General features: G+C 38.7%; 1 protein-coding gene across 1 annotated transcript in view; it reads left to right on the top strand.

Annotated features, from left to right (window-relative positions):
* The window catches only part of LOC113961110 (colorectal mutant cancer protein), a 64,392-nt gene that overhangs the window by 12,661 nt on the left and 26,905 nt on the right, over positions 1 to 24,826 (top strand). Inside the window, exons 3-10 of the mRNA XM_027671169.1 lie at positions 102 to 265; positions 4,762 to 4,968; positions 14,469 to 14,615; positions 14,919 to 15,008; positions 15,691 to 15,839; positions 17,528 to 17,668; positions 18,889 to 18,989; positions 21,548 to 21,731. Of these exons, the coding sequence (XP_027526970.1) occupies positions 102 to 265; positions 4,762 to 4,968; positions 14,469 to 14,615; positions 14,919 to 15,008; positions 15,691 to 15,839; positions 17,528 to 17,668; positions 18,889 to 18,989; positions 21,548 to 21,731 (1,183 nt within the window). The remainder of the gene's footprint in view (positions 1 to 101; positions 266 to 4,761; positions 4,969 to 14,468; positions 14,616 to 14,918; positions 15,009 to 15,690; positions 15,840 to 17,527; positions 17,669 to 18,888; positions 18,990 to 21,547; positions 21,732 to 24,826) is intronic.

The raw sequence follows: 24,826 nt of genomic DNA, 5'->3' as shown, positions 1-24,826 counted from the left end.
CTGGCTATTCTGCAGGAGGCACTTCTTGGGTTAAAGTTTGCTTTTTCATTGAGTCACTAATTGTTGTGATATTTGTTTTGTTTTGTCTTGTTTTCTTTTAGATAACTGTAGTGACTTGAATTCAGAACTGCAAAGAGTGCTGACAGGTCTGGAAAATGTTGTCTGCGGGCGGAAGAAAAGCAGCTGCAGTTTGTCAGTAGCAGAAGTGGACAGACACATTGAACAGCTCACTACTGCCAGTGAACACTGTGATTTAGCCATTAAGGTAATGGTAGCATTAGGCTGTAAATGCAGTGTTGCCTGACAAACCTAATCACTTCTGTAGTAATAACACTTCACTTCCAAAGGTGCCGGAGTATTTCACATGAATCAACTCGAGTTCACAGTGTTGGGTAAGTAGTAATACACCTGTATTACACGAGTTCTCCAAGGCTTGGGAGGAGCTACTAATGTACTTTTGATCACAAATCAGAAATGTATTTGTCTTATGCTCATTTCAGAGGTAAGAGAAATGGGGACACTCAGCACTTAATTTACTTTCTTAGGCAAGTTTGCTTATCCAGTAAACAGGTTGTCACTTGCCTGAGGTCCTACAGCTGATCGTTGACTGGTAACTGAAAACACAGTACATATGCCTAAGTTGTCTTGGCTGTCTTAAAATATAAAGCCAATTTAATGTGAGGCATGTGTGGTATGTTAGTTCAAATGAGGCAAGTCAGACTCAGGAACAAGTAATTCAACTGATACCTGTGTGTCTTGCTTGTGTTGTACACGTAACAGAACAAGAAGAGAGTTGCCTGCTGGCTCATGTAACAAAGGGATTGCAATTCAGAACCTGAAAGTGAGAGAGACATAGAGTATCTTATATGCAGGGGAAGACCTGAAAAAGTTTCTTTGTGTCAAATGGAAAGGTGTCAGTGACTCATTTATACAAGAAAAAATAGATGACAGTTTGCTCTTCAAGAGGGGTGGACTGTGACCGTTTTAGATGGCTTTGACAGCTCTTTGGCATACTACTGGGAAAAGTTCCCTCTCTCCCTGGTAGAGCCTGAGGAATATAATGAAATAAAAAAAATATAATGTTGAAAATAGTAATTTGAAGAATGTGTGTGTATTTGAGAGAGAGAGAGAGAAAGGGAGACAGACTGACTTCTGGTCTCTTGGCATCGGTATTAAAGCAGTTTATTTGAGTGTCTCAGAGGGTTAGGATCAATGCTTTGAATGTTACCAAGTAGTATTTGGAGTTTTAGGGTTAACTGTTTTCAGAAGTCAGTATTCACCAAGAGAGAGACTGTGGATCCTGGAAAACAGGTAGAGATCAGTCTGTGTGAGATCCACAGAGGTATCTGATGTGAGATGAGATCAAGACGTCTGCAGGAGTTGGATTCAACAAAGTGTCAAAATATCTGCCAAAACCTCAATTCTCAAGCCTTTTATTTTAATCCTGTTTTTTACTGTTGATTCACGTTAACTACTGTCACACTTTTATAATGGTAACTAACTAGTTTCTTCCTAGTCGAAAAACCAAGCCTTTTTATCTTCATGTGATCTGTATATGCATAGCCATTTGGGGGGGAAAGCTTTTCCCCACTGCCTGTACTTTAGAGGCTGGTATTGTTTGTTTGACAAGTGATAGCACACAAAGATTATTAACCTTTCAGGAAGATAGGAATCTATGTGATATACTTGATTATGCTCTAGGGAAGTGTGTCACCAATGTGTTTAATATAGCAAAACCTACACTCAGAGCCCCTCTCTACCATTCCACCCATGGCGGCAGGTCATTCTCCTTTCCTGCTTCCTCAGACAAAGAACTGAGAGGTTTTTAAAATGGATGGAATCATGAATGGAAACCTGAAGTATTCTGACTCTCTTTTGCTTTTGACTGTTGGCTTTTTTGTTCACCAGTGGACAATGTGTTGAATCCTTCTGCTTTGATGGTTAAATGTCAGTGGGTTCCTTCTAATGCTGTTGGTGGTAAATTGTTTTTTTGTTTCTTTCATCCAAATCATGTGACCCTAGCTAACTCAACTGTTTCTGTCACACAAAAAGCTGAAAAGACTTTGAAATGAGATTTAATCATAAATTCTGGTAGGAATAAATTCTACCATTGAGTTATGCCATGTGAAGGAGTACTTCTTTTACCTCTTTCAAACCTGATACTTAATGATTTCATCTGATGTCACATCTGTAACACAACACTCCTTGTAAAGAAGTTAAGGCAGAGAGTACTTATGGCGGTGTCAGAGAAAAGACTGGAATTACCATGATATGGCATCCTGACCTGTGCTCAGAACACTGTATTGTAATTCAATCCTATGCTCTGTGAAATTATACCTGAATTTATCTGCTGTGCAGCAGATAAAACTGCTCTGTGATACTGCTCTGAAAAAAATAAACAACACTTAGATATATCCATGTAAACAGATATATCCAAGTACAATTTTTATGTTTTATTTACCATGGTGGATGGTAGCGTATTGGTCATCAAACTGGAGAATTGTGGTAATAGTCTAGTACTTGTGTGGACCTGTGATAGCACTGGAGCCATGAAAAACAGCAGCAGCCTCTCTGTCTGAAGATACGTCTGTGGTGTTAAACCACTGCTGCTACTTCCTCATGGCAGTCCTTCCTCTTTTGATGTTGCTATAGGGTTATCACCCCCAGTAGTGCTCTGAGGATGAGAAGAGGCTTGGAAAAGGGAGGGGTTGGAAAAACAGCAACACTCAGGAGCATGGGAATAAGGAGTTAGGAGATAGCAGCAGAACTTTGTGTTAGGCAGGTGAGAACACAGCAGGGGAAGTTGAAGAGGGGAAGAAGGGACAGGAGAAGACAACAACAAAGAGGCACTGTTTAAAATAAAACTGGCATCATCAAAAGAGATTTCTCGTGCCATTGCAGAGCTTTTCTTCACATTATAAGATTAACCGCCCTCTGCTTATTCAGAACTTGAACTCATTGTCATGCTGTGTTGAAATAATTTACCTTGTCATAATTTGAGACCTATAGGTCCAAGTGAAGCTAATGTAAGGGAGAGCTGCAGCTTCTTTCATCTTACAGAGATGTTGCAAGGCATTACTCTTTTAGAAAAGTAGTTTCAGCTTACTACCAAATGTGTAAGTAGAATTATGATGTAGATGCTCTGTCAATAAAATTTTATAATTATGACTCTAAATGTATTACAGTTTTATTGAAGAGAGACATGAAATATGATTTAAAAGGATAAACTGAGCTTGACTGTGAAAGGTTTGTCCCTGCTTCCTCTGTAGAGACATTTCAAACTAGTTGTTAAAAATATGTTTTTGCTTTTGTCTTTTCCTTCTCACCAAGGAGTCTTGCTGTAGCCAAGATTTATTCTTTAAAATTATTGCATTGATAAGCATAAATAACCAACTTGTCATTGTAATGGACAAATAATAAGATTTGATACCTTTAAGTCAGATAGTGCTGAAAACACTGGGAAAATTTCTTGCAGAAATAAAAAAAAAAAGGAAATTGTGTTTCCAACTTGGTTTGTCATTTTCAGCTGTACTCTAATTGGTTCTTTTAGTCCCTCCTGATTTAAGGAAATAAACAAGGCAGTAATTTTTGTTATATTTAAAATCCTGGAGTATGCTGAATTGGAAGGGATCAGTTAGAATATAAAAGTTAAGTACTTTTGAATAAAACAACTAAATAGACTATTTTTGACCTTGGTGCATGATTTATCTTCCATATTAGATGTAGAAGTATAGGCTTTAGCCATAGCTTGGTTTTGGATTTTCCAGTGAAATGAAACTTTCTGCATTGCTAGTTACATCATATATTCCTTTTATTTTCTGTATTTCATCCCATGATTTTAATGCATACTGCTTTCAGAGAAATTCAAAAGCTTTTAAGTGACATTTGGAGTGGTTTTGCCATTTGAACACAGGCACAGCATGCACTGTGTACTGAATTCAGAACTGTATGTTGTTCCCTGACACATTGTGTTTCAGTATGTTGAATGACCAGTCTGACAGTAAGTTTAGCCATGGCAGTATTCCTTGCTGGTGATGGGTGAATGTAGTTTGGAAGTTGTTGAATGTCCCCAGTACTGAATTGTGCCTACAAGGCACAGTCCTGAGCAAGGAGGTGGGACGGGAAGTGCTGAATGACGCTATATGTCCCAGAGAAACCCAGCACTTTTGCAGGCATTAGAAAGGCTGTAACATCTTCTGGAATGATGGAAGCCTAGCCAAGGCCAGAGTTCTTTTTTTTGTATTGCTGTCACATCAAGGATAGAACAAGCTCAGGGATATGGGAAAGAAGAGTCCTCTTTTTATCCCCTCCTGCTCTTTTCTTTGCCCTTTTGTGATGTTGGTCTATGACTGAGAAAGGCCCCATGCAATGCACATTCACAGGCTGCTACTTTCTGCCTGTTACTCAGCAGGGAAACAGAGTAAGTACAGGGCTCACCCATGACAAGGAGTCATTAAGTTGTTATAAAGTGTTCTGTGATGAAACTGCTGGCATTGCTGTCGTTCACATGTGACATATTTTATTTGCATATATCTGTCTGCTTCAGTACGAAATATTTTAATAAAATAGTCAAAGAAAATAATAATTTTGTTGGATATTACTCAGCAAACAAAAGAAGCAAACTAATGGTGTTGGGGGGCTGCATGTGTACATATAAGAATACAGAGTTACAGCCTGTTACACACTTCTGTCCTGTGTACCCATTAGTCCCACTCAGTCATCTTTGCTTCTTTCTTGTTTTTGATGACTTTATTTTCACAGACTGTAGAAGAGATTGAGGGTGTACTGGGACGTGACCTTTACCCAAACCTGTCAGAGGAGAGATCTCGATGGGAGAAGGAGCTCGCTGGCCTACGAGAAGAGAATGAAAGCCTCACGGCCATGCTGTGCAGCAAAGAGGAGGAGCTCAACAGGACCAAGGCCAGCATGAACGCTGTCCGCGAGGAGAGGGACAGGCTGCGCAGAAGGGTAAGGCTGCTGCAGAGATGAAGGCTTCTTGTTCCTCTGAGCCTGTGTGATTATGTCACCAGAACAAGCCTCTCTTTAACCTCACTTCCTCTACTGGCTATAGGGCTTTTTGTTTTTAAAGCTGGGTTATACAAGTGACAAAACTGGGACAAAACTGAACATATTAGAAGAAGAGTGTGTGATAAACAGCCGGTGTGTACAATAACCTGATGTCAGAAATCATCTGTTAACAAAAAACCTGATATTCATCTTCAAGGAAGCATATGTTACTTGGCTATAGAGAAAGCAGATGTTCATTTAGTGAATTGTCCTATGAGGCGCTTTTTCCCCCTCTAAACAACAGATATTTCTTTGTTTTTTATGGGAATTCAATTTGTGATTAGGAAAAAGAAAAAGAGCAGGACTCCTGTCAGTGAGTAATAATTCTCACACTGAACAATGAGTAGTCTCAGCCATGTCCTACTTCCCTGTCTACGTTTTATGATGTTGTAAGGTCAGAGAAAGGCCTTGTGCTTTATGTGGATTCCAAAGTAAAAAAAAACAAAAACAAAAACAAAAACACAAAAACCAAACCAAACCAAAAAAAAAAACCCCACAAAAAACAAAGACGAAAGGTCCAAGAGAATGTGACCTCAATCTCTGTTACTTTTAAAATTTGTTAACTTTGTATCTGTTAAATCTGCAGAGTTTAGGCTAGATACAAAGTATTTTTGTTTTTAAAACAGGCAGTTTCAAGTTTGTGTTCAATCTGAATGACAAATCAGACCACCGTACCTTGGTGAAATAATTGGAAGTGTTGCTCTTTACCTACTAGCAGCAGATTGACCCTTTTTGCTGTTCTAAAACAACATTGTTCTGTAGTGACTATATAATTTTATCATGAACCTGCATTGTGTGAGATTTGCAGTCTTCAGCTATGAAGCCACAAATAACCTTTTCAAAACTCTCTAGCCTCTCCCAACACTAAAAAAGATATGTGTGATGAGGCAAAAATAGTAATCTCTTATGATATAAAACAAGACCACTTCAACTTTTTCTTTGTAAAATTTTGTTTTATTATACACCATAACTTGTTTTCGGTCCTGAACTTTTTGGACTGATTTTATAGTGACACTTATTTTAAACAGAAACAGTACTATCCCTTGAGCTACAGCAGTGGCATTTATGCACTTGGTGAATTATTGCCAAATTGAGGGGGTGGACATGACAACACAAACAGGTAGAGAATAAAAGTATGTCCTTGTGAAATTTGCTTACACAAATGCAGACATTGATACTACAGATAATACAGATCAATATTGGGATATCAAACAAGAAAAAAATAGATGGCCTTGAGCTTAGAAAAAGATTCAAATTTGGAGAAGTATGGAATGCAAGTTAAGGTGCTTGAAAGGTTGGTAACAAGAATTTCTGCTGACAACCAAAAGCTTCTCAGTTCATAAAAAGAAAAGAGGACAGAGTTGGCGTTGTAGCCTCAGGGATCAGCGTGGCTGAGCCATTGACACATGGTGGCAAATTCAGTCCTATGATTTACCAGAGAAGTTTTTTCCAGTAGAGGTGGGAAAGGCTGTATAAAGAGTGGTGAGATCTGATCCTGAATGCTTTATGTAGTTCTTATCACTTATGCATGAAAAGGCAAAGTTTAAATTGCCAAAAAATGATGGTGAAGATGGTGAGAGAAATGGGCAGTGTACTTGGAGAAGGGACTTAAAACAGATTGTCCTGTTAACTTAGCAAAACAAAATCTTAATTTGATTTCTCTTAATAAGTGCTGGAGAAGGCAAGTAAGAATGGGAGTAATGGCTCTCCAAACTTATGGATGAAACTGGAGCAAGAACAGATTAATATAAACCACTTGTGGCTATATTAGCCCAAAAATTAGACTATGAGGTATCTAAGAGAAAAGAGCATTGTGGTTCTGAAGGAACAGTAATAAGTAAGGCTACTGACTACTTTCAAAATGGAGCTTCAAAATATTAAAGTTGTGTTTGTATAATGAAATGTATGATTACCTGTCAAAACCAGGATAGTTGCTTCAGGATTGTATCCAAAGTAAAGGGAAAAAAGGCCAGTTAAGACAGCTGCAGTTATTCTAGACCTAGACTTAGCACCTCTGCACAAATCTGTTACATTTTGACCCTGCAGAAGGTAAGTCTTGAACTGCTCAGTAGAGACTGTGAGCTATCTTTGGTGTAGCAAGCCAATTTAAATGTTCATTCTTCTTTAATTAAGGAAATTCATCTTGGACAGATTGGATAGATGTCCTACCCAGTAGATAAGGCAGTAATGTTGGATTGCCACAGAGCCTTAATATTAGGGCACAGCCTGCAGGGTTGTGTGGGGGGGTTTTCAGTTGTTTTTATTTAGTTTGCAACTACAGATGACTTTACTGAAATATGGTTTTATATCATCCTGAATGTGCAGAACCACTGCTTCATTGCCCCCACCAGAGAATTTTGTTCATGGCATATGACCCTGTCTGCACACTATGTAATTGTCGCACTGGAAACCGTATTTGCATTTTTAATGTAACTTTTTGTCCACAGTGGCAACAAAATAAATGTTTTCTTTGACCTATTAAATATTTTCTGTATGCCACCTGAACTCAAGAGTCGCTTCAGATTATGTCCCTGGGGAGTGGGAAAGGAGATCCAGCTAAAATTTAGTTATTGTTCTTCTCAAATTAAATTGGGTGAAGTGGATAAGCTTGAAGTTGACCAGATCAATAGGTCTGTTCCTTCAGACCAATGCCTGTAATCAAGCAGAGTGCTTTCAATACGTTTTTCTCAGGCTTGTTGGAGATTTAATTTAATTATGTATTTACTGCACTCAGTTAACAGATTGAGCTGCTCTCTGGAACAGTGGCTAAGAAACAACATACATTTGGAGTTTGTTTCTTACAGGTCATTAGTAAATGAGGTAATTGCTTATTTCTGTAGATTGTCTGCAGTGTGGCAGCTGATTTCATAATGCAAAGATTTATTTTACCTCTGTATTATGTTACTACATTAAAAATAAAATCTATTTAGGTCTAGGCCAGTCAATGCCCTAGAAATTGCTTACACACAGCTGGTCATAATCCTGAATCCAGTAATACAGATAAGGTGCTGGGGAACTTCTGTACCAGTTCATAGGATTAATATTATTATTACATAAGAATAAGGTTGTAATCAGGTCAGCACTATTTACAACTGCTATATGGAGTAACAGGCTTAAATAGTAGAAGAAAAAGTAATATTTGTGTTTCTATACAAAAGTCCTTTTATCCACCTGAGCATTCAGCACTGATACAGCACATAAACTCCATCATGACTGTAAAGTAAAAATTGTGGGTTTTTTAGTTACTGCCCATGAAAGTTGCCAGATGAGTAGTACCTCAGCACAGTCCTAAGCAGCTGGTTGGCATAAGAAGCAGTGGGTGTGGGAAGCATTCAGGCTTCCCTGAGGCAGTTCTGAAGAACTAAGTCTAAAGTTAGAGGCAGTTCCAGCTCTGGAAGTCTGTGAAGACTGTTCTCTGTATAAGTCATATGTCAGCTTGTTCAATTAATCAAATGCTTTTAGTTGTGAGAGTTGTTCTGTAGCTCCAAACTCAGCTGAATTCACCGAACTGACCAAAACAAAACCAGATTCCTAAACTGTCTTCAACTAAGACCTTAATGAAAACATAATCTGCAGAGGAGTAGAAAAGAGGCATTTTTTGTGTGATCCCTCCAGCTGCCCACATTGCTTCTGCTCCAGGAAACTTCATTTTAGCATGAGGACTCTCCCAAAATATGTAGATTTTATGAGCAGTTGAAACCTGTCCATACCACAGTAGGAGTCAGATGGCACAAAGCTGGCACAAGCTGTTGGCCTGTCATTGTTTTGTTGTCATTCCTATTGGAATCAGAAGGTATTGTTCCAGAGTGCTAGAGAACACTGATATTTTTTGGGCCTTTAGCGATTACTATCTGCTTTCAGAGCTTAAAGTGCTCCTGGAATTGTTCTGTCTCCTTGTCTCTTGGTGAGCACCAGAAACTTGAGGTAGCAGCCAAAAGCTGTTTCCATTCTCTGCCTCCTTCAGTTGCGTGGTATTTGCTTATGCAGCACTATCTCCACCTAGGTGTTAATGAAGTAGAGCTTTCTCCTGTTTCCAAGACTGTATGCAAAAGCTCAGTGATTAATCTGAAATTAAATGAGAGAATGCCTGAGATATGCTTTCTGCCTTCGCCTGTGTTTGTTTCTGTGTCCTGGCCTGGATCAGAACATGTCAGTTGTGCTCAGAGCTTTTAGGGAATTCACCCTTCACCTCCCATGTCACATCATCCCACATCCTTGGTTTTTGTTGCTTTGCATCCTTTATAGAGCTGCAGCACCCAGATCTTTCTGCATGAGGAACTGTTGGTGTCAAAAGCGGAGGAGCGCTTCTCCTGCTGCATAGAAAAGCTGTGTGTATAAGTAGCATTCCTGTTCTCCTGCAGCTTGTTGTGTCTGTGTGTCACTCCCTTTCTCCATTCCTCAAAGTAATTGTTCAAACAGCAGATTGATGTTTAGATCTGCCAGAGGGGTCCACTAGTGACAGTTAAGTTCTTACACATTTCTTGAAAGCAGACGTCTCTGCAGAGGACACAGATTCTGCAAGTGCCTCCTTTCAACTGACAACTGCAGGTCTAAGCTCATCCAGCTCCACAGAATTCCTTGAGGAGATGTCCCTTATAAATACCAGGAAAGACTTCTATACCATACTCAGTCAACCACAACAGACAATCTACAGGAATTCAGACCTTGCTTGTTCTGGTGCTCATGGTATAATAGAGACTGAAAATTATCTGGCTAAAAATAATCACCACTAGGCCTAAATGAAAGGTTAGAGGTGCTTTTGGCTGGGAAGGGCCATCACCACTCACAGCAGCATGAATTGTTACACTGATGTTTTGTTTGACATCTTTCCCTCCACAGATTTGCAGTATGCATGAATAAATTAGAAAATGGGGAAAGGTTCACATCCTGTGGTTTGTTGTACTTCATCTTCCTCCTAGGTATAACACGGAAAAAAAATGAAATAGTATTAAAATGCTGGGGAAAAAAGTGCTATTACTTGGAGGGTTCAAAGATACTGCATGATGAAAGAGGTCACAAGTAGGGTAGAAGCAAAAGAGTCACAAGCATGTTTGAAACTAGATTAGAAGCAAAAGGAGCAGGTGTCCTTTGAATGTGGAAATCAGTGACAAAAGCAGGCAGTTTGTAGCTCTGGTTTTTTATTTAGGATATGTTAATCAATCATGTAGTTGTGAGTATGCATGTGTAAAATACAAAGACTGAAAACATGTTCTTAGATTCATGATTACAGATAATGACAATATTTCACTGAAGTATTTTTCTATAACCCATGATGCGTTTCTGCAAACATGTCTGTGATGCCTGTTAATAACTTACAAAGTCTTTCATAAATCCAGCATTGCCGTAATGTGTCAGCCTCCTTTCTTGTCTACACTTGCTGTGCTTTTATTTAGTTCTTAAGGTATGCACAAGAAATTATGCTTAATTTCCTACTGAATTCTCAGAATTGAAAGGGGAAAAAAATGAGAAACACAGCTAAGCAATTGGTTCAATTGCTAAACATCAAATATTGATAAATAAAATTTCCAGTTACTTACATCCTTATTAATAACTTGAGAACGTGTGTTTGCTCCTGACTTCTCTTGGTAGCTAGGCTGTCCTTTGGTCTGAAGTATAATGGCTCTGTTGCCTTGTGTCTCACTTAATGACCCTGCTCCTGCTCTTTCTAAATTTCAAGCACTTTTTTATTTCTGTAATTCCTTGGACTTGCTGCAGCTGTTTGGAAGATATTTACTCTTTCCTTTTTTTAATTCTGGATTTCACAGATGTTTCCATGGATTTCTCCTTTTCCCCTCCATTCTCTACTCCTTTTTTTTCTGATCATATAATTATATCTGCCTGTCCGTCACTTTCCATCTCAATTTAGAGCTTTGAGAGTCCATGGCAATTTCCATACCCTTCTGGATGTTTCCATCTTTAAACTAATATAATGCAAGGATTCCAAAAATTTTTCTCTAAATCCTTCCTTCTTATTCCTCCCTGACTCACAAATCCACACTTTTTCTGTCTTTCAGTGGAATTTCTTTGGGTTTATTTCTATACTTGTCTTTACCCATCAGATTTTGCTAATTTTGCCATCCGTATCCTGTAAGATATTCCCTTCTTCTCTCTCCCATTTCCAAGTGTTTATTGTGTCTCGTGTGCAGTACCGCAGTTACCTTCATTCTACTAATTAGCATAATCCTCAGAATAATGTATATTACATTGGTAATGACACTAAAGAGTGTTAGAAGTATGGAGTATGGAGGATCAGACAATTTTTAATCATGCTTTTAAAACTAGTCTTTTCATAACTCATGTGTTCACCAATCCAGAGAAGAGACTGACTCTTCTGAACTCTGAGTTTTTTTGGTTTTGGGTTTTTTTAATCCTGTTCTTTGGTCATTTTTTATTTTTCCTTTCTTTACTTTCTAAGGAGATGCTGCATCTATTTACAGTGGAGATTTTGGTGACCGGAAATAGTTACTTAAGGTGTCTCTGGACAGCGTGTTGGTTGGGCAGCACAATCATGAGATTCTGGCTTGGTGCATGTGTGAATTCTGAGACTGGTAATTTTACAAGTCAATCTTGCCCTGTTATTCTCTCAGAATTACCATTCTTACTTAGCATTGCTAAAGTTAGTGCAGTTATTTATAGCAATCAATTCAGCATGAAATTTCAGAAATAGGGGCCTGAATCAACACATCAAGAAGTATAGATGAGCAGGCAGCTTCTTTAAGCTGTGGTTGCTTCTATGATAAAATATTAAAGCAGTGAGTTGCATAGATTAATGACTGTGCTGTGCTCTGAGTTTTCTTTTAGAAATGCTTTCCTGAGAAATCTTTGCATGTGGCCTTAGCTGTGTTCATTTTTCTTCCTGTTGTTAGTGTTTTACAGGTCCTTAAGAATAATTGGCTTTGTAATCACGGCCAATAGTTGCTGCTCACTAATAAAACATAGACTAAAGGAAACCTATCTGCATTAAATTTTTGTACAATACTGTCTTTGCACAAGGAAGTTTTAAACTTTAGAGTCAATGAATGCTTAGCATTTAAACAACTTTAACACTCTCTTTCCTGATTGCACCTGAATTTAGAATGTTGTTTGCTTTTGGACTGAAATTGTCCAGGACTAGCTTCTGGGCATAGGTGAATATTGCAGCAATTTTTAAATCAGACATTGAAATGAGGATTTGATTTTACAAAGAATACGGTAGTGGTCTTTCTGTTTGTTTGCTTTTAAATGGTACTGTAGCTTAAGCACTTGTGGAATTTAGTTTGGAACAGCCTGTGTTAAAAGAAATAGTAATAAATAGTAATTTTAATTTAGTGAAGTTTTGAGGTCGCTTATTCTTTTTTTTTCAGTGTTAATGCCACAGTACAAATCCTATCTGCACTGACGTTCCACATCTGCAAGCAAAAATATGCATGCATGGTTAATTTCAGCTTTATGCATATCAACAGGCTGAAATGATTGGTTTGCATCAGTGGAGCACTTCTGTCCTTAAGGTTTGCATTAGTGCAGCTGTACCTATGTTGAAATTATATATGCCTTTATGAACAAAGGAGGCCTCAGCTGTAAAAATGTAGAAGATACCTGCTATAAATATGCACTTTATACACTGCTCAGTTAACTTCATGATATAACTGCAGCTAAGACGTATAATTCTGGGTCAAGCACCCATATCCATTTTTCAGCAAGCTCCTTTAAACACTGGGGATTTGATCTGAGGTTTTGTGTACTTCATTTGTTTGCATTCATATTGGTTAAGATGTAGCACTTCTCCACAACTGAACAGGGAACTTATGAGTGCAGTTAGGCTTTTTGTGCTTGTGCTTTTGTTCTTGCCACCTACAGCTTTTTATTAGCAACATGCAGTTGTTGCACTCTTTTATGTAAAACACACAGGGTTTTTTTCTTTTTTTTTTTGTAATTTGCAAATACCTGAAATTTCTTTTGATGGTAAGTGCTCAGGCAGCCTAACCTTCAGTTTGCGTTCAACAGAGGGAGAGAGGCAGGAATACTCTTGAGGGAGTAGAAGCAGACGGTAGAGGATTGCAGGAGGCATAAGATACTGCTTTGGTGACTGGAGAGTGTTTCAACTTTAACTCTTTCCTCAGTGCAGTAGGTTGTAGAGATCTGTTTATGTTGTGCAGAGAATACACAACTGCTGCAGCTTCAAGCAGAGGTTGATTGAACACTGCCCATGTGCACCCACCATCCATGTGCACCTACAGGGAAGAAAGCCCAAGCTTTAATGCTACTTGCATATTTTTTGACTAAAGTATTTCTGCTTGCTTAATCATTTCTTTGTATGAATGTATTGTATTTAGTATAAAATCCCACCTTGTTTTACACAGTAGGAGTCAAAATTGTATTTCATGCTATGTACAGGGGGATCAAATGGTCTGAACTTTTATTTTATTGGACTTATGTTAAAATTTCACCAGTTCTGTTTTGCAGAGGAACTGTTCCATCAAAATCAGCACAGAAACCTGCATATTGAAGGAAAACTCTGTTTTCAGTGGAATTTCCTCTTTCGATGGTTTCCTGCCCCTTCTTTCATCTCACGCTCTGTGTTTGAAATCTGTGGGAAATATGAACTCTGTCACTTTACCTTGTGGCATAATTGTTGTGTTAAGCAGACAATTTATTCTTTGACTGTTAAGAACTATTCCAATGTAAACACTATAATCTTTAGCTCAGCTATAGTTTGGCTCCTGCAGACCTTTCTTTTTTTTTTAACCCTGCAGTACTGAGAATCTTTTGACATCAGTTCTGCAAGTATCTGATGTGTGATGAGGACCATGCAGTGTTTGCAGTGTGTGTTTACAAAGAGCTTCTGCAGGCTGTTGTTTGAGTACTTTGCTGGGGTTTTTTTGTCTGTACATTGTTCATTGTATGGTGGCTTTACTTAACTGTACTTTTTAAAGCGTGATTAATGTTTGAATGTCTTTAACCTTTAAATATGACAAGGTCATCCTCTGATTTATTGATGTCAAGAGGGTTTTTTTCAACTAGAGTTTTCCATTACCAGCAGGAGTGCCATTGGATTTGTTTAGGCATCATTATCTTAGGCTGGAGCATTAGCTTTACCCCAGAGAGAATAATTTCTATACATACAGTACAGCTGCACTGAAGGGGTTATATAAAACAGGCTGAAACTTTGAGTAATTACTCTACAGTATTATATCTGCCTATTTCCATATTGCAAATAGTTTTTAAAAACTGAAAATAATAGAATTTTAAAATAACCTCCACTCATCTGCTCCTCACATGAAAACTTCACAGCCACCAGGGTGCAAAAATATAACTTCTATGCTGAAGCCAGAAGCAGTTAAACTTGCTTAGACAATGAGAAAAATCTCCAAACTATTTAAACCATATAAGTGGGAGAATAAGAATGATGTGTTTTACTGTAGGTTCGAGAGCTGCAGACACGTTTGCAGAGCGTGCAGGCAACGGGCCCGTCCAGCCCCAACCGTCTCACTTCTGCCAATCGACCCATCAACCCCAGCACGGGAGAGCTGAGCACCAGCAGCAGCAGCAACGATATTCCCATTGCCAAGGTGAGCTTTTGTGTGTTTCAGTAACCCTTCTCATTATCTGGGGAAAGCAGGTCTCTTTTTGCTCAGTGCAGGAATAACTGAGAGGTATCTAGAATCCCTAGAATGTTTCCTAAGCAGGTCTGTGAACTTGAACTGTGGGAACGAATTAAGTGTTAATGATTGTAGTTCTCTCAGTTACAGTACAGGGGTCAATTTTTTAGTAGTTTACTTCAGTTTTGCAAGTGTAACTAGAGCGCAGATGCATTTTGTGTAAATGTCATGAACTTTATTGCTGTGTAACCTGTGCAGCATTCTGACTTACAGATTGCTGAAAGAGTGAAGTTGTCAAAGACAAGATCAGAGTCTTCATCATCTGATAGACCTGTCTTAGGATCAGAAATCAGCAGCATAGGGGTAAGAACTAATAATTATGTGCATGCATGATACTTTCTGAAGATGACCTGTGTTCCAATAAACGAAGCATTGCTTTCTTAATAAATTAATATATGGACTGACTGAAAATACTTTAACTTTTAAATAACTTTAAAAGTTGTTTAGAGGAAAATATTTCAGCAAGGAATATTTCACCTAGTATTAAGATCTCATTTTCTCCTAACTGGTGGCTAGAAATCATTCTCTACGTGACTTCAAGAGGAGTAATTTCCTCCAAAATATTTTTCAAGAAGACTCTCCAGTTGCATTTCACAACTTCCAACAGTGAACTGGGTTCTGCTTTGAAATGCCAATGTAAATCAATAATGCTGCTGTTACTGTGTGTTAATATTTGTTTTACTGAAGAACTTGGCTCTAACCTTTTGCTCAGCTTTCAAGAACATAAATAGCTTGCATAGTAGGCTTTTTAAATGTATGATGAAATAGTGGCCTTCACCCTTGGTTAGCAGAATTTTAAAACAAAATGGCTTCTAAAAGTGGAATCTTATAAATATTCTATTCAATGTAAAATTCATAACAAAAACTGAATAATGAATGCCTTGAAGTGAGTACATGTGAACAAATGCAGTTCTCAATGCAGAGTGCTTTTGGGAGAAATCCAGTGGTTATCTATTCACAATAATCTATTAACTGCCCTTTGCAGGTGTCTAGTACTGTGGCCGAACATTTGGCACATTCCCTCCAAGACTGCTCAAACATCCAGGAAATCTTCCAGACTCTCTATTCACATGGATCTGCTATCTCTGAAAGTAAAATTCGAGAGTTTGAAGTGGAGACAGAGAGATTAAATAGGTAAGGTGGAAAGTTAGATAATGCTCACATGTGTTGCCTTCTAGCTTTGTTAAAGTTACTGCATTTTTATCCTTTTTGAACATCAGTCCAAGCTCAACTGTGCAATTGCAGATAAACATAGAATGTAGGTGCTGAAGAGAAGATTGAATCATATGCAAAGGATTCTTTCCATGAGTATGACAGTTTGGTTGTGTGTTACTAGATCAGCCCAGCACCTTCACCTGTGACAGTTTGTACTGTGGAGTGTCCCTCTCTGTGGGTAACCAAATAGTCATGGCATCTTTTTTCATAAGACACATCACTGATAGAAATAGGGATTCCCATAACATAGTCTCCACCATTCTGGAGTTAGCTTGCTTTGTTTTGTCCTGAAGAAACAGAACAATCACATTAACTGTATCCATAAATGTATTCATGTGGTGGTGTGGCATATATACCAGTAAATAGATTTCTGTCTGCAGAAGAGTGATTGCAGCTTTCTGGTTGTAGTTAAAATATTGCTGGTGTTATCCTTCAATAAGCTCTATCAAAACCAATGCTTCATGTCTTTTTTTGGCACATAAAGATCAAAAAGGTGGATCAGAAACATGAGAATCGTGTTTCTGGCCAAGATCTCTCTTCCCCACAGCCACCTCAAATTTAATCTGATCAGTAAAATGTCTCTTTTATTTATAACTCATGTTTTTGTAGTGTTGCAAAATGTGATCTTTGTTTCCTTCTTGGTTTTTTTTTTCTGTACATTGCACAATTATGCTTTGACAGCATGTATCTTTATAGAAGGTGTCAAAAGAAGATACAGTAAGTGAAGCATCTGAAAGTCAGGACTTTATTCTGATCACTGAATAAAGGGTATACTAGCCATTCTCATTCTTCTTTATTAGGAAGTCAGTGATTTTAGAGTCCTCCATGGAACTGATTTCTTCATTAGCTACTTGTCCAAATTTTGAAATTTTTTGCCTGTTTTTGGCATATATCCACCTTTTACATTTAGGCACAGTACACTGATGTGTAGTGCAGTTATTGGCACAGAGAATAAACAGTAATAATTATATTCTGAAGCTTCATATTCAGCTTTAGCCTTATTGAGAAGAGTATTACAATGTAGCTTCTGTTCCACTGTTACCAGAACGTTTGGAGATTACGTTGCCTCACTGAAACCTCATTCATAGTTTGGAAGTTCCCTCTCTAATCACAACTAAACCATGACTTCAGGTGATTATTCTGGATTTTCCAAAGAAAGGAGGCATTTGTGCAACTGCATGATCCCTACACACCCCCCTAATTGCACTAGTGAATATGCCACTTCAAACAAGAAGCAAATGTAGCAGCAGGAAGTGAGGAATTGAGGCAGCAAAATTGAGCAAAAGGTTAATATGAAACTGTCCTATGCAGTCTTTTACCCTAACAAAAAAGGGTATAACCTTGTGCTTGCTGCTGTTGCACAGTGTTGTGATTATGCTTTATGGGAAGGTGAAAAGAAGAAGAAGCTGTACTAAGAGAAATTTCTATCCTCTTGGCTCTTGATAAAGGGATACAGAACTGATGGAGTTCGCAATCTTCATTAAAAAAAAAAATAAAATGCGTAGACCAAATGGTTTTTGTTGTTTTAAATTATGGTTGTTCTAGAATTTTCAGATCACTGACTGCAAGTTAAGCTTGAAGGTTGCAAATTACTTCCTTTTCTACAGCCGTATTGAACACCTGAAATCCCAGAATGACTTACTGACAATAACACTGGAAGAATGCAAGAGCAATGCTGAGAGGATGAGCATGCTTGTTGGGAAGTACGAGTCCAACGCCACGGCCCTCAGGCTGGCGTTGCAGTACAGGTATGTGCCTACACACATGGTATCTCAGAAAAAGAGGGAGCCAAGGCAAAACTTGACAGAAGCTTTCCAGAGTGAAGTTGTTGGTGTGCCATAATAATACTGTTTCTTTTTGTTTCCTTGCTGAAAAAAAGTCCCTTTAGTTAAACTACTTGGCAGACTACTGAACTGAAGTTACTGATACACTGTATTTCAAGTCTAGTTCTCCAGCATCTAAAAGAAATAGGCAGATTTATCTCTTCATTTTTAAATACTGAATTAACATTTGAATTAATGATTGTGTGTAGGCTCAGGCTATCTCTGCTGAATCCGGTCTTAAGATACAGGTTCTCTGTATTAGGCACCTTTCACAAGACCAGTGGGCCAAACAATAGTATTGGACTCCACATAATTCAGAATGACTTTGTATCGCATCAGTTGGAAATGTGGATTAATTGCTTAGTATTTGGTAATAAGTATCTAAATTTGCTTCAAACTATATGTAAAAAGGTGGATGTCATTTAACCTTCAGCTGCAAGTAATTTGGAACAGGCAGTTCTGGTCTTAAGACAAACTGTGTGCCTTTAAAAAAATGTGTTTTCTTACCATCAGCCTTGAGCAAATTACTAGGAAATGTAAATTGCAAATAGGTATACTTTTTTATATATATATATAAGTATATAATAATTTATTTTTTTTTCAAAAAAACTGTTAGAATGCAGCGTGAATGAGTGACTCACAACTGTAGTTGGAAGCTGTTTTGTTGTAAGGAAGAAAATCTTACAGCCAGGACAGATCAAGAAGTATTTTTCATGTATCTTCTTTACTTCTTACTACAGTCTGTGTACTGCAATTATCTTGTAGAGTATAGAATGCTGTATTTTGTATAGTAAGAAGGTCTGGGAAAAGTTTCACAAAGGGATCATGTTGACCACCATTTATATTGGTGTTTCAAACATGCTTCTGGAACTTCCTTCACATCAGGTCATTCTCTTCCCTTTTATCTTGTTACATTACTTGAGGTCAACCTGGCACTGTCATAAGGAGGGAGAGAATGTTGAATGCCTGTGATAGGAGATATATGTATTATGTTATTTAATATCCCTGCTGTTAGACAAGCAGTAGAGAATCATACATACCTCTGTTGTTTTTGTTGTTGTTGTTCTTGCAGGTATTCTTCCTTTCTAAATTACAGGTGATATTTTGTGTGATTTTTGTTTTCTGTAGTTTGTTTTCTCTTTCAGTGAACAGTGCATAGAAGCATATGAACTGCTGTTGGCATTGGCAGAAAGTGAGCAGAGTCTTATTCTTGGGCAGTTCAGAGCTGCAGGTGTTGGTTCTGTTGGTAAGATGTCAATGAATCACTTCATTTAAATTTTTTTTTTGCATGTCAGTCAGCATTAGAGTTAGTTGCAATGGTGAATCATCTCATGACCCATTACTTAAGAATGCTCTCTGGTCTTTTCTTGTTTTTAACTAATTAAATTATTTTACAAAGCCCAAAAACAAAGGAAAAGGAAAAGAGAGGAATTTAAATTCACCAGTGGATGCTGTCACAAGGGGATGCCTGGCAGGGGTGAGACTGCTACAGGCATGTAACTATACGGAGTGGAATAGTTAAATAATACTTGTGAGCATATGTGGCTTAGGGCCACACAGCTGTGGTAACTGCAAGTGTGGATTCTGTTTGAACTGGTAAGACTGACCCCCCAGAAACTGATGAAAAAATCGGATTAAGACAATACTATGATAGCATTGAGTAATTACAAATAAAAAATAAAAAAGCTGTAATTTTTCACATCCCACCCATTTTACCTTTGCTCTTAAGTTTTTAAATGTTCTATCTTCTGTTTTACTCTGCTGTTGGGGATATTAGCCTGTATGTTCTGGATTTCTCTTATTTTGTGGTTAGTTAATCTTGTGGCTAAGTGTTGGTTTTTAATATACTGCTTGCTAAGAAATGGAACAAGCCACTACCATAGGTTCAGTACAGTTCAGAAGTGTGTGGAGCTTGACATTGCTGTTGGCTCCACTTTTCTGATAGAAAGACGTGTTTACACGATGAAAGTTAAATCTGGATGTCATAGTCCCATTCCTTCCATTGATAGGAGAAAGCAGCCACAATAATCTTAAAGCAGAAAGTAGAGAAACCTTCAGAGAGAGAAGAATAACCCTTCATGCTGTCCTGAGGCATAGTAACTGCCCAGTGGGTTAATGGCAGTAGCTTCTCAGGAATCACTGAAATGTAAATGGGAAACTTTTAGAGACAGAGTGACCATCTGGTTTTAGAGCCACAGGACTGACATGGTTGGTCTCTTGTTTCAGATGACTGATGCACACAGCCTGCAGTCACTGTGCTGCTCTCCATGCCCCTTACTTTGTATCTTCTGCCGTGCTCAATGCAGGCCTTTGTGTACTCGTTTCACCTGTGCAGTGTGTGCAGTGCACCAAAAAGTAAAGGGGATGTCTGAGATTTTCTTCCACTTTTCTTCCAAGCTCTGGTCATTCTTTTCCACAATGCACTGGGGGGGCTTTTCCCTGCTGGTGGAGATCAGTGAGCAGCAAAAGTAAATTCAGTCTTGGGTTTTCTGTTCATGTAGGAGGCAGAAAGAAATTTTTGAAGGGAGAAATACTTTGAGTTTCAGTAGGATTTCATCTGACATGCATTTTATGAAAGAGACTGTAGTTTAGTTTTTGTGTAGGTGTCTGTCTACAGCTCTTAATTATGGTATTACCAGTTACAGCCCTGAGAAAGAAATAGTGCAAATTTCCCATTACATAACACAGCTTGGAGGAAGTTGTGTATGGGTTTTGTACCTTTACTTCACTGTGAAATTTGATTAACACACCTAGGTAAAATAACAGATATTTGGTTTGAAGATCAGTCAAGCTTTATATCAACATCCGTGAGTGGAAAATTCATGGGAGTTGCATCACTTAGATCTGAGCATATCCAACTTCTCTTAACGTTCACCCTTCCTTCTTCCTCATTAATGTTCTTTCTAGTGCATGCACTTCACTTAGCAAGTGTGAAGTATGGGTAATTGGTCTTTGACTTGAACAACGATGAAATGAAAATCTGACATAGAGCAAAGTGGTTTTTTTTTAATCTCTGACATATTTGTATTGTGTTTGGTAAAATATTAATATATTGTACCTTTAATTTACAAATATATTTGTAGATTTTCTGTTTAGCCAATAATGTGTCTTACTTTAATGACTTGAGGGCAGCTGGAGGACTGTAGGAGTAGCGACAGTGGTGGTTCAGTCCTACTTCTGCTGAAGGGATGTCTTACCAGCTACACAGATGCTGTATAACCACTGGAAATTATAGCAAATTAATAAACACCATTGCTAGTTTTCTTTTGGCCTAATATGCATGGCTGTAAACTCTGAAAGGCTTCTTTTAGGCAGTAAGGTAATTCTTCCAGCTGGCAAGGTAACCTGTAAGAAGGTGTTCTGGCGAACCATTAGGCTTGAGGTCAAGGTGTTTTTGAGAAGAAACCCTGGAAATGACCGCAATGTGGAACAGCACTGCACTAATTGGAGAAAGAGTTGTCATTTAGGCTCAGGCTTTTTCAGTGTGTTAATAATTTGAGCATCTGAGCCTAATCTTAATGCACAGTGCACATCCTTACAAACAGAGAAGCTGGCTAAAATAATACATCTCTTAAGACATGTACAGGGAACAAAAAATACCTGGAACTTGTGACTGGGACAGAAGTGCATTCCAGGTCAGTAGCCCAGTTACCACAGAAGTGAAGTTGCTTTTACCTCACATATTGGTAATGTATTTTCATAGTTTTTGTATAAACTAAGAGCATGTGGAAAGATCTTTATTCTTGCTTTAACTTCTATCACCTTCCTCAAAGCTCTGAAACAGATTTTTTGCTTGAAAACTAGGGGACCAGACAGGTGATGAAAACATCACACAGATGCTTAAGAGAGCTCATGACTGCAGGAAGACAGCTGAGAATGCAGCAAAAGCCTTGCTAATGAAACTAGACGGGAGCTGCGGGGGAGCCTATGCAGTCACTGGCTGCAGTGTACAGCCCTGGGAGAGCCTCTCATCCAACAGCCACACAAGGTAAATGCAGCTCCTCTGCTCTCCCAGTCCCCAAGTGTTTGATTTCAGACCAGAAGTTGTATTGTATTTGCTGTTCTGCCTTCCTCACATCAGTCCTTCAGTTTCTGTGCTTTGATTTGTAAGTCACCATGCCTCAGTGGTCTGATTGTCTTTAGACTTTGAGCAACTCCAGAGAAGAAGGGTTTTGTATAAATTTGTTGCAAGTGGGTGACTCTGGACTTTGATCTTCGTCATAAAGGTCAAAACCATTACGTTTGTTTTACTTCACTGGCTTTGTGGCTGTTTGGTTGGAACTCAAATCACGTACTTCGTATCTATTGTATGTGGACAGCACAGACATACAGAGAACCAGAGATCTGAAGTATGCTTCCACTGGCATTTTGGAGTGCTCAAGAATTGTTTTTTTAAATGTTGCAAGCCTACCCATTTTGTTTTAAACCATTTCCTCTCCCTTCTCATTACCCTTTGCCCCTCCTCCAAATTATTCCTTCCCATGCTGTTCTTTTCACAAGTGGAGTGGAACAGAGAGAGTCCCTCCTGGAGAGACTGAATATTCCAGTTTCTCTGAAGACCTATAAAATAATGAAACTTATATGAGCTATTATTGCAGAAGTGTTCCGGTTCAACTACATCTGCCAGCAGCTTCATTTTGAGTTTTTGCCTGCCATTGGTATAATTGTACTCTGTGTGCTTCTGTATGGATACAAATTTGGCAAGCGTCCTGGATAAATATAGATGAACATTTTTCTTTTTAAGCATTATTTTGGTTTCTTAGATTCACTCTGAAACTTCATTTTAATTCAGTTTTTGAGCCAGTTCTTTATTCAAATGCTGTAATTTTTTTTGACACTTCAGAAGTTTGTTTTAGTACTGTATCATTTCCTCTTCTTTCTGATGCCTCCTCCAAAGGTTCTAGTTTCCTGCCATATAACTGGCATGGAATAGATAAAAAGTGAGCAAAAAGGTAACCTGAGGGAACAGGGTCCTGATGTGAGGTAAATTTTAATGTTTTATTCAGAGAAGTTTTGTGGTGCACTTTCAGTCCAAGAAAGCTGTATCTTTAGGTAGAAATTATGGTGGCTGCACCTGTGCTGGTAAAACGCTGATCGCCCATTGTACCAAAAGCATTAACTAGCCTTGGAAAGAAGTTACAAAAAGCTGTTCCAAGTGTTTGACTTGCCATGTTTTATGCCATTTCTACACCCATATGTGAACGTGTTGTATGTGGCTACATGTAACACCTCTACCTAAGTTGGGGGACCCCTGGTGGTCTAGTGGTTAGGATGCGACGCTCTTACCGCCGCAGCCCGGTTCGATTCCCGGTCAGGGACACTCCCCCGGGCAGATGGAGCTCGTCAGCCCTGTAAGGCCATCCATCTACGAGAAGGTCACTCTAAACAAACCTGCGTCCTGAGGACCTCACTGCCATTGTCCAAGCTCACTTGGCCCCGGCAGATGAACCTTAGGATTAAAGGGTGGGCTCAGTTCAGCGCATGCTGTGTCTCACCTAAAAAATCCATTGCGCAGGCTTGAAAGGTAAAAGACCTTTCCCAAAATCTTCGTTCGCGAAGACTGGCCATACTATACTATACCTAAGTTGACCTTGTTTTCCATTCTGCTGTTTGAAAGGGCCATTTTTGGTTGGCCATAACTACCTCAGTGTTTTTTTTCCTTGTGACATATCTGTCATGTAGTCAAAGCATAATTTTTTTTTTTCTTGAAGAACAATTTAGATAGTTTCTGGTATTGACAGGGGAGAATTATGGACAAGGAGGGGTTGTTCCTGTTTTAGTGTTTGCTCTCATAGTCTTTCATTGCAAGTGTTTGGAATATGGTCTCTATAGTCCTTGCTTTCTTTAACATAATTTTTGGGGGTTTGAGGAGGAGGATAAGAGAGGGAGATATTTGTATTTGTGTCTGTGCACATTGTTCACCATGAACATTTGGTGGTCAGCTGGCACTGTGTGTATATTTACATGTAACATGTGAACTGAGGAATTAAAGTTTCAGCAGAGTATGTTTAAAGTGGCATAGGATTTCAAATTTCATCACTATAAATTATGTCATGAAATGTAAAAATGTGATTGTAAATATTCATATGCACAAGAGAGACATTTTAGCTTGAGTCATTATCATTGTAGGCTATTTTTTCCTGGCATGGAGCAGAATACTGTACTGAATAAGGTAACTCTTATTATCTGGTTTGGTATATGTGGAACATAAGACAGAAAAGCTTCTGTCACTCACCCAAAGGGCACGCAAAAGTTAGGAATTTGTCATATGGGCACCCTGATCTGATTGTCACTTATATGTTGTTGTCCCTCTCCCCTCCTGCCATGCCAAATGTAATTTTGTCTTAGCCTAAACATACATGTATCAGTGAAAATATTTTTGAAACTTCAGCTTCTCCAAAAAATACAAATCTTCTTTCCTTCTGTTCAGATCTGTGCTGGTTTAAAAGTTAACCAGCAAGGCAAAATGAACTCAATTCAAAAGAGAGATTTATAAGTCAGAATAACAATTTATTAAAATAATGCAATAAGTACAATTATACAGACAGACGATTGGTTTTAATCCACAAAACCCAAATGTACAAACCCAGCACCCTGGGGTATGAACAAAAGTGGTGTACCTTGGCCCACCCCCCGAGTCCAAAGCAAAGGGAGAGGGAATAAACCTGCTGGTGGGAGAGCTGCTGCAGTCTGGTCAGAAGTGGTGATTGCAGTCCAGTCGAGGGTGGTGGTCTCAGCCTGGTTGGGAGCAGCGGTGGTCTGCTGTCTTCCTCTGGGTCCCACGAGAGAGAGAGAGCCAAGGCTCTGAAACTCCCAGTTATATACTCTCCAGTTCAGGCGGGAGTGCTCAGTCCCTCCCTCAGAGTAGGGAATTCCATAAAAGGGCATGTGGATGCTCAGTCCCTCTTATCAGAGCGGGGAATTCCATATAAGGATATCAGAGCGGGGAATTCCATAAAAGGGTACAGGAACATCTTCCCACCTTGCAGGCCTCTACTGACAGCAGTTTTTGGGAAATGGCATGGAGGCTATAGAATACACAGTTTTGGGTTACACCCATCCAGGGATGAATTGGTCCCAGCC

The sequence above is a fragment of the Neopelma chrysocephalum genome, unplaced genomic scaffold (genome assembly GCF_003984885.1).
Source record: "Neopelma chrysocephalum unplaced genomic scaffold, ASM398488v2 Primary Assembly neopelma1_97034, whole genome shotgun sequence".
Taxonomy (NCBI): Eukaryota; Metazoa; Chordata; class Aves; order Passeriformes; family Pipridae; genus Neopelma; species Neopelma chrysocephalum.
Note: the sequence above shows the minus strand (reverse complement) of the source record. Positions and strands in the feature narration are given on the sequence as shown.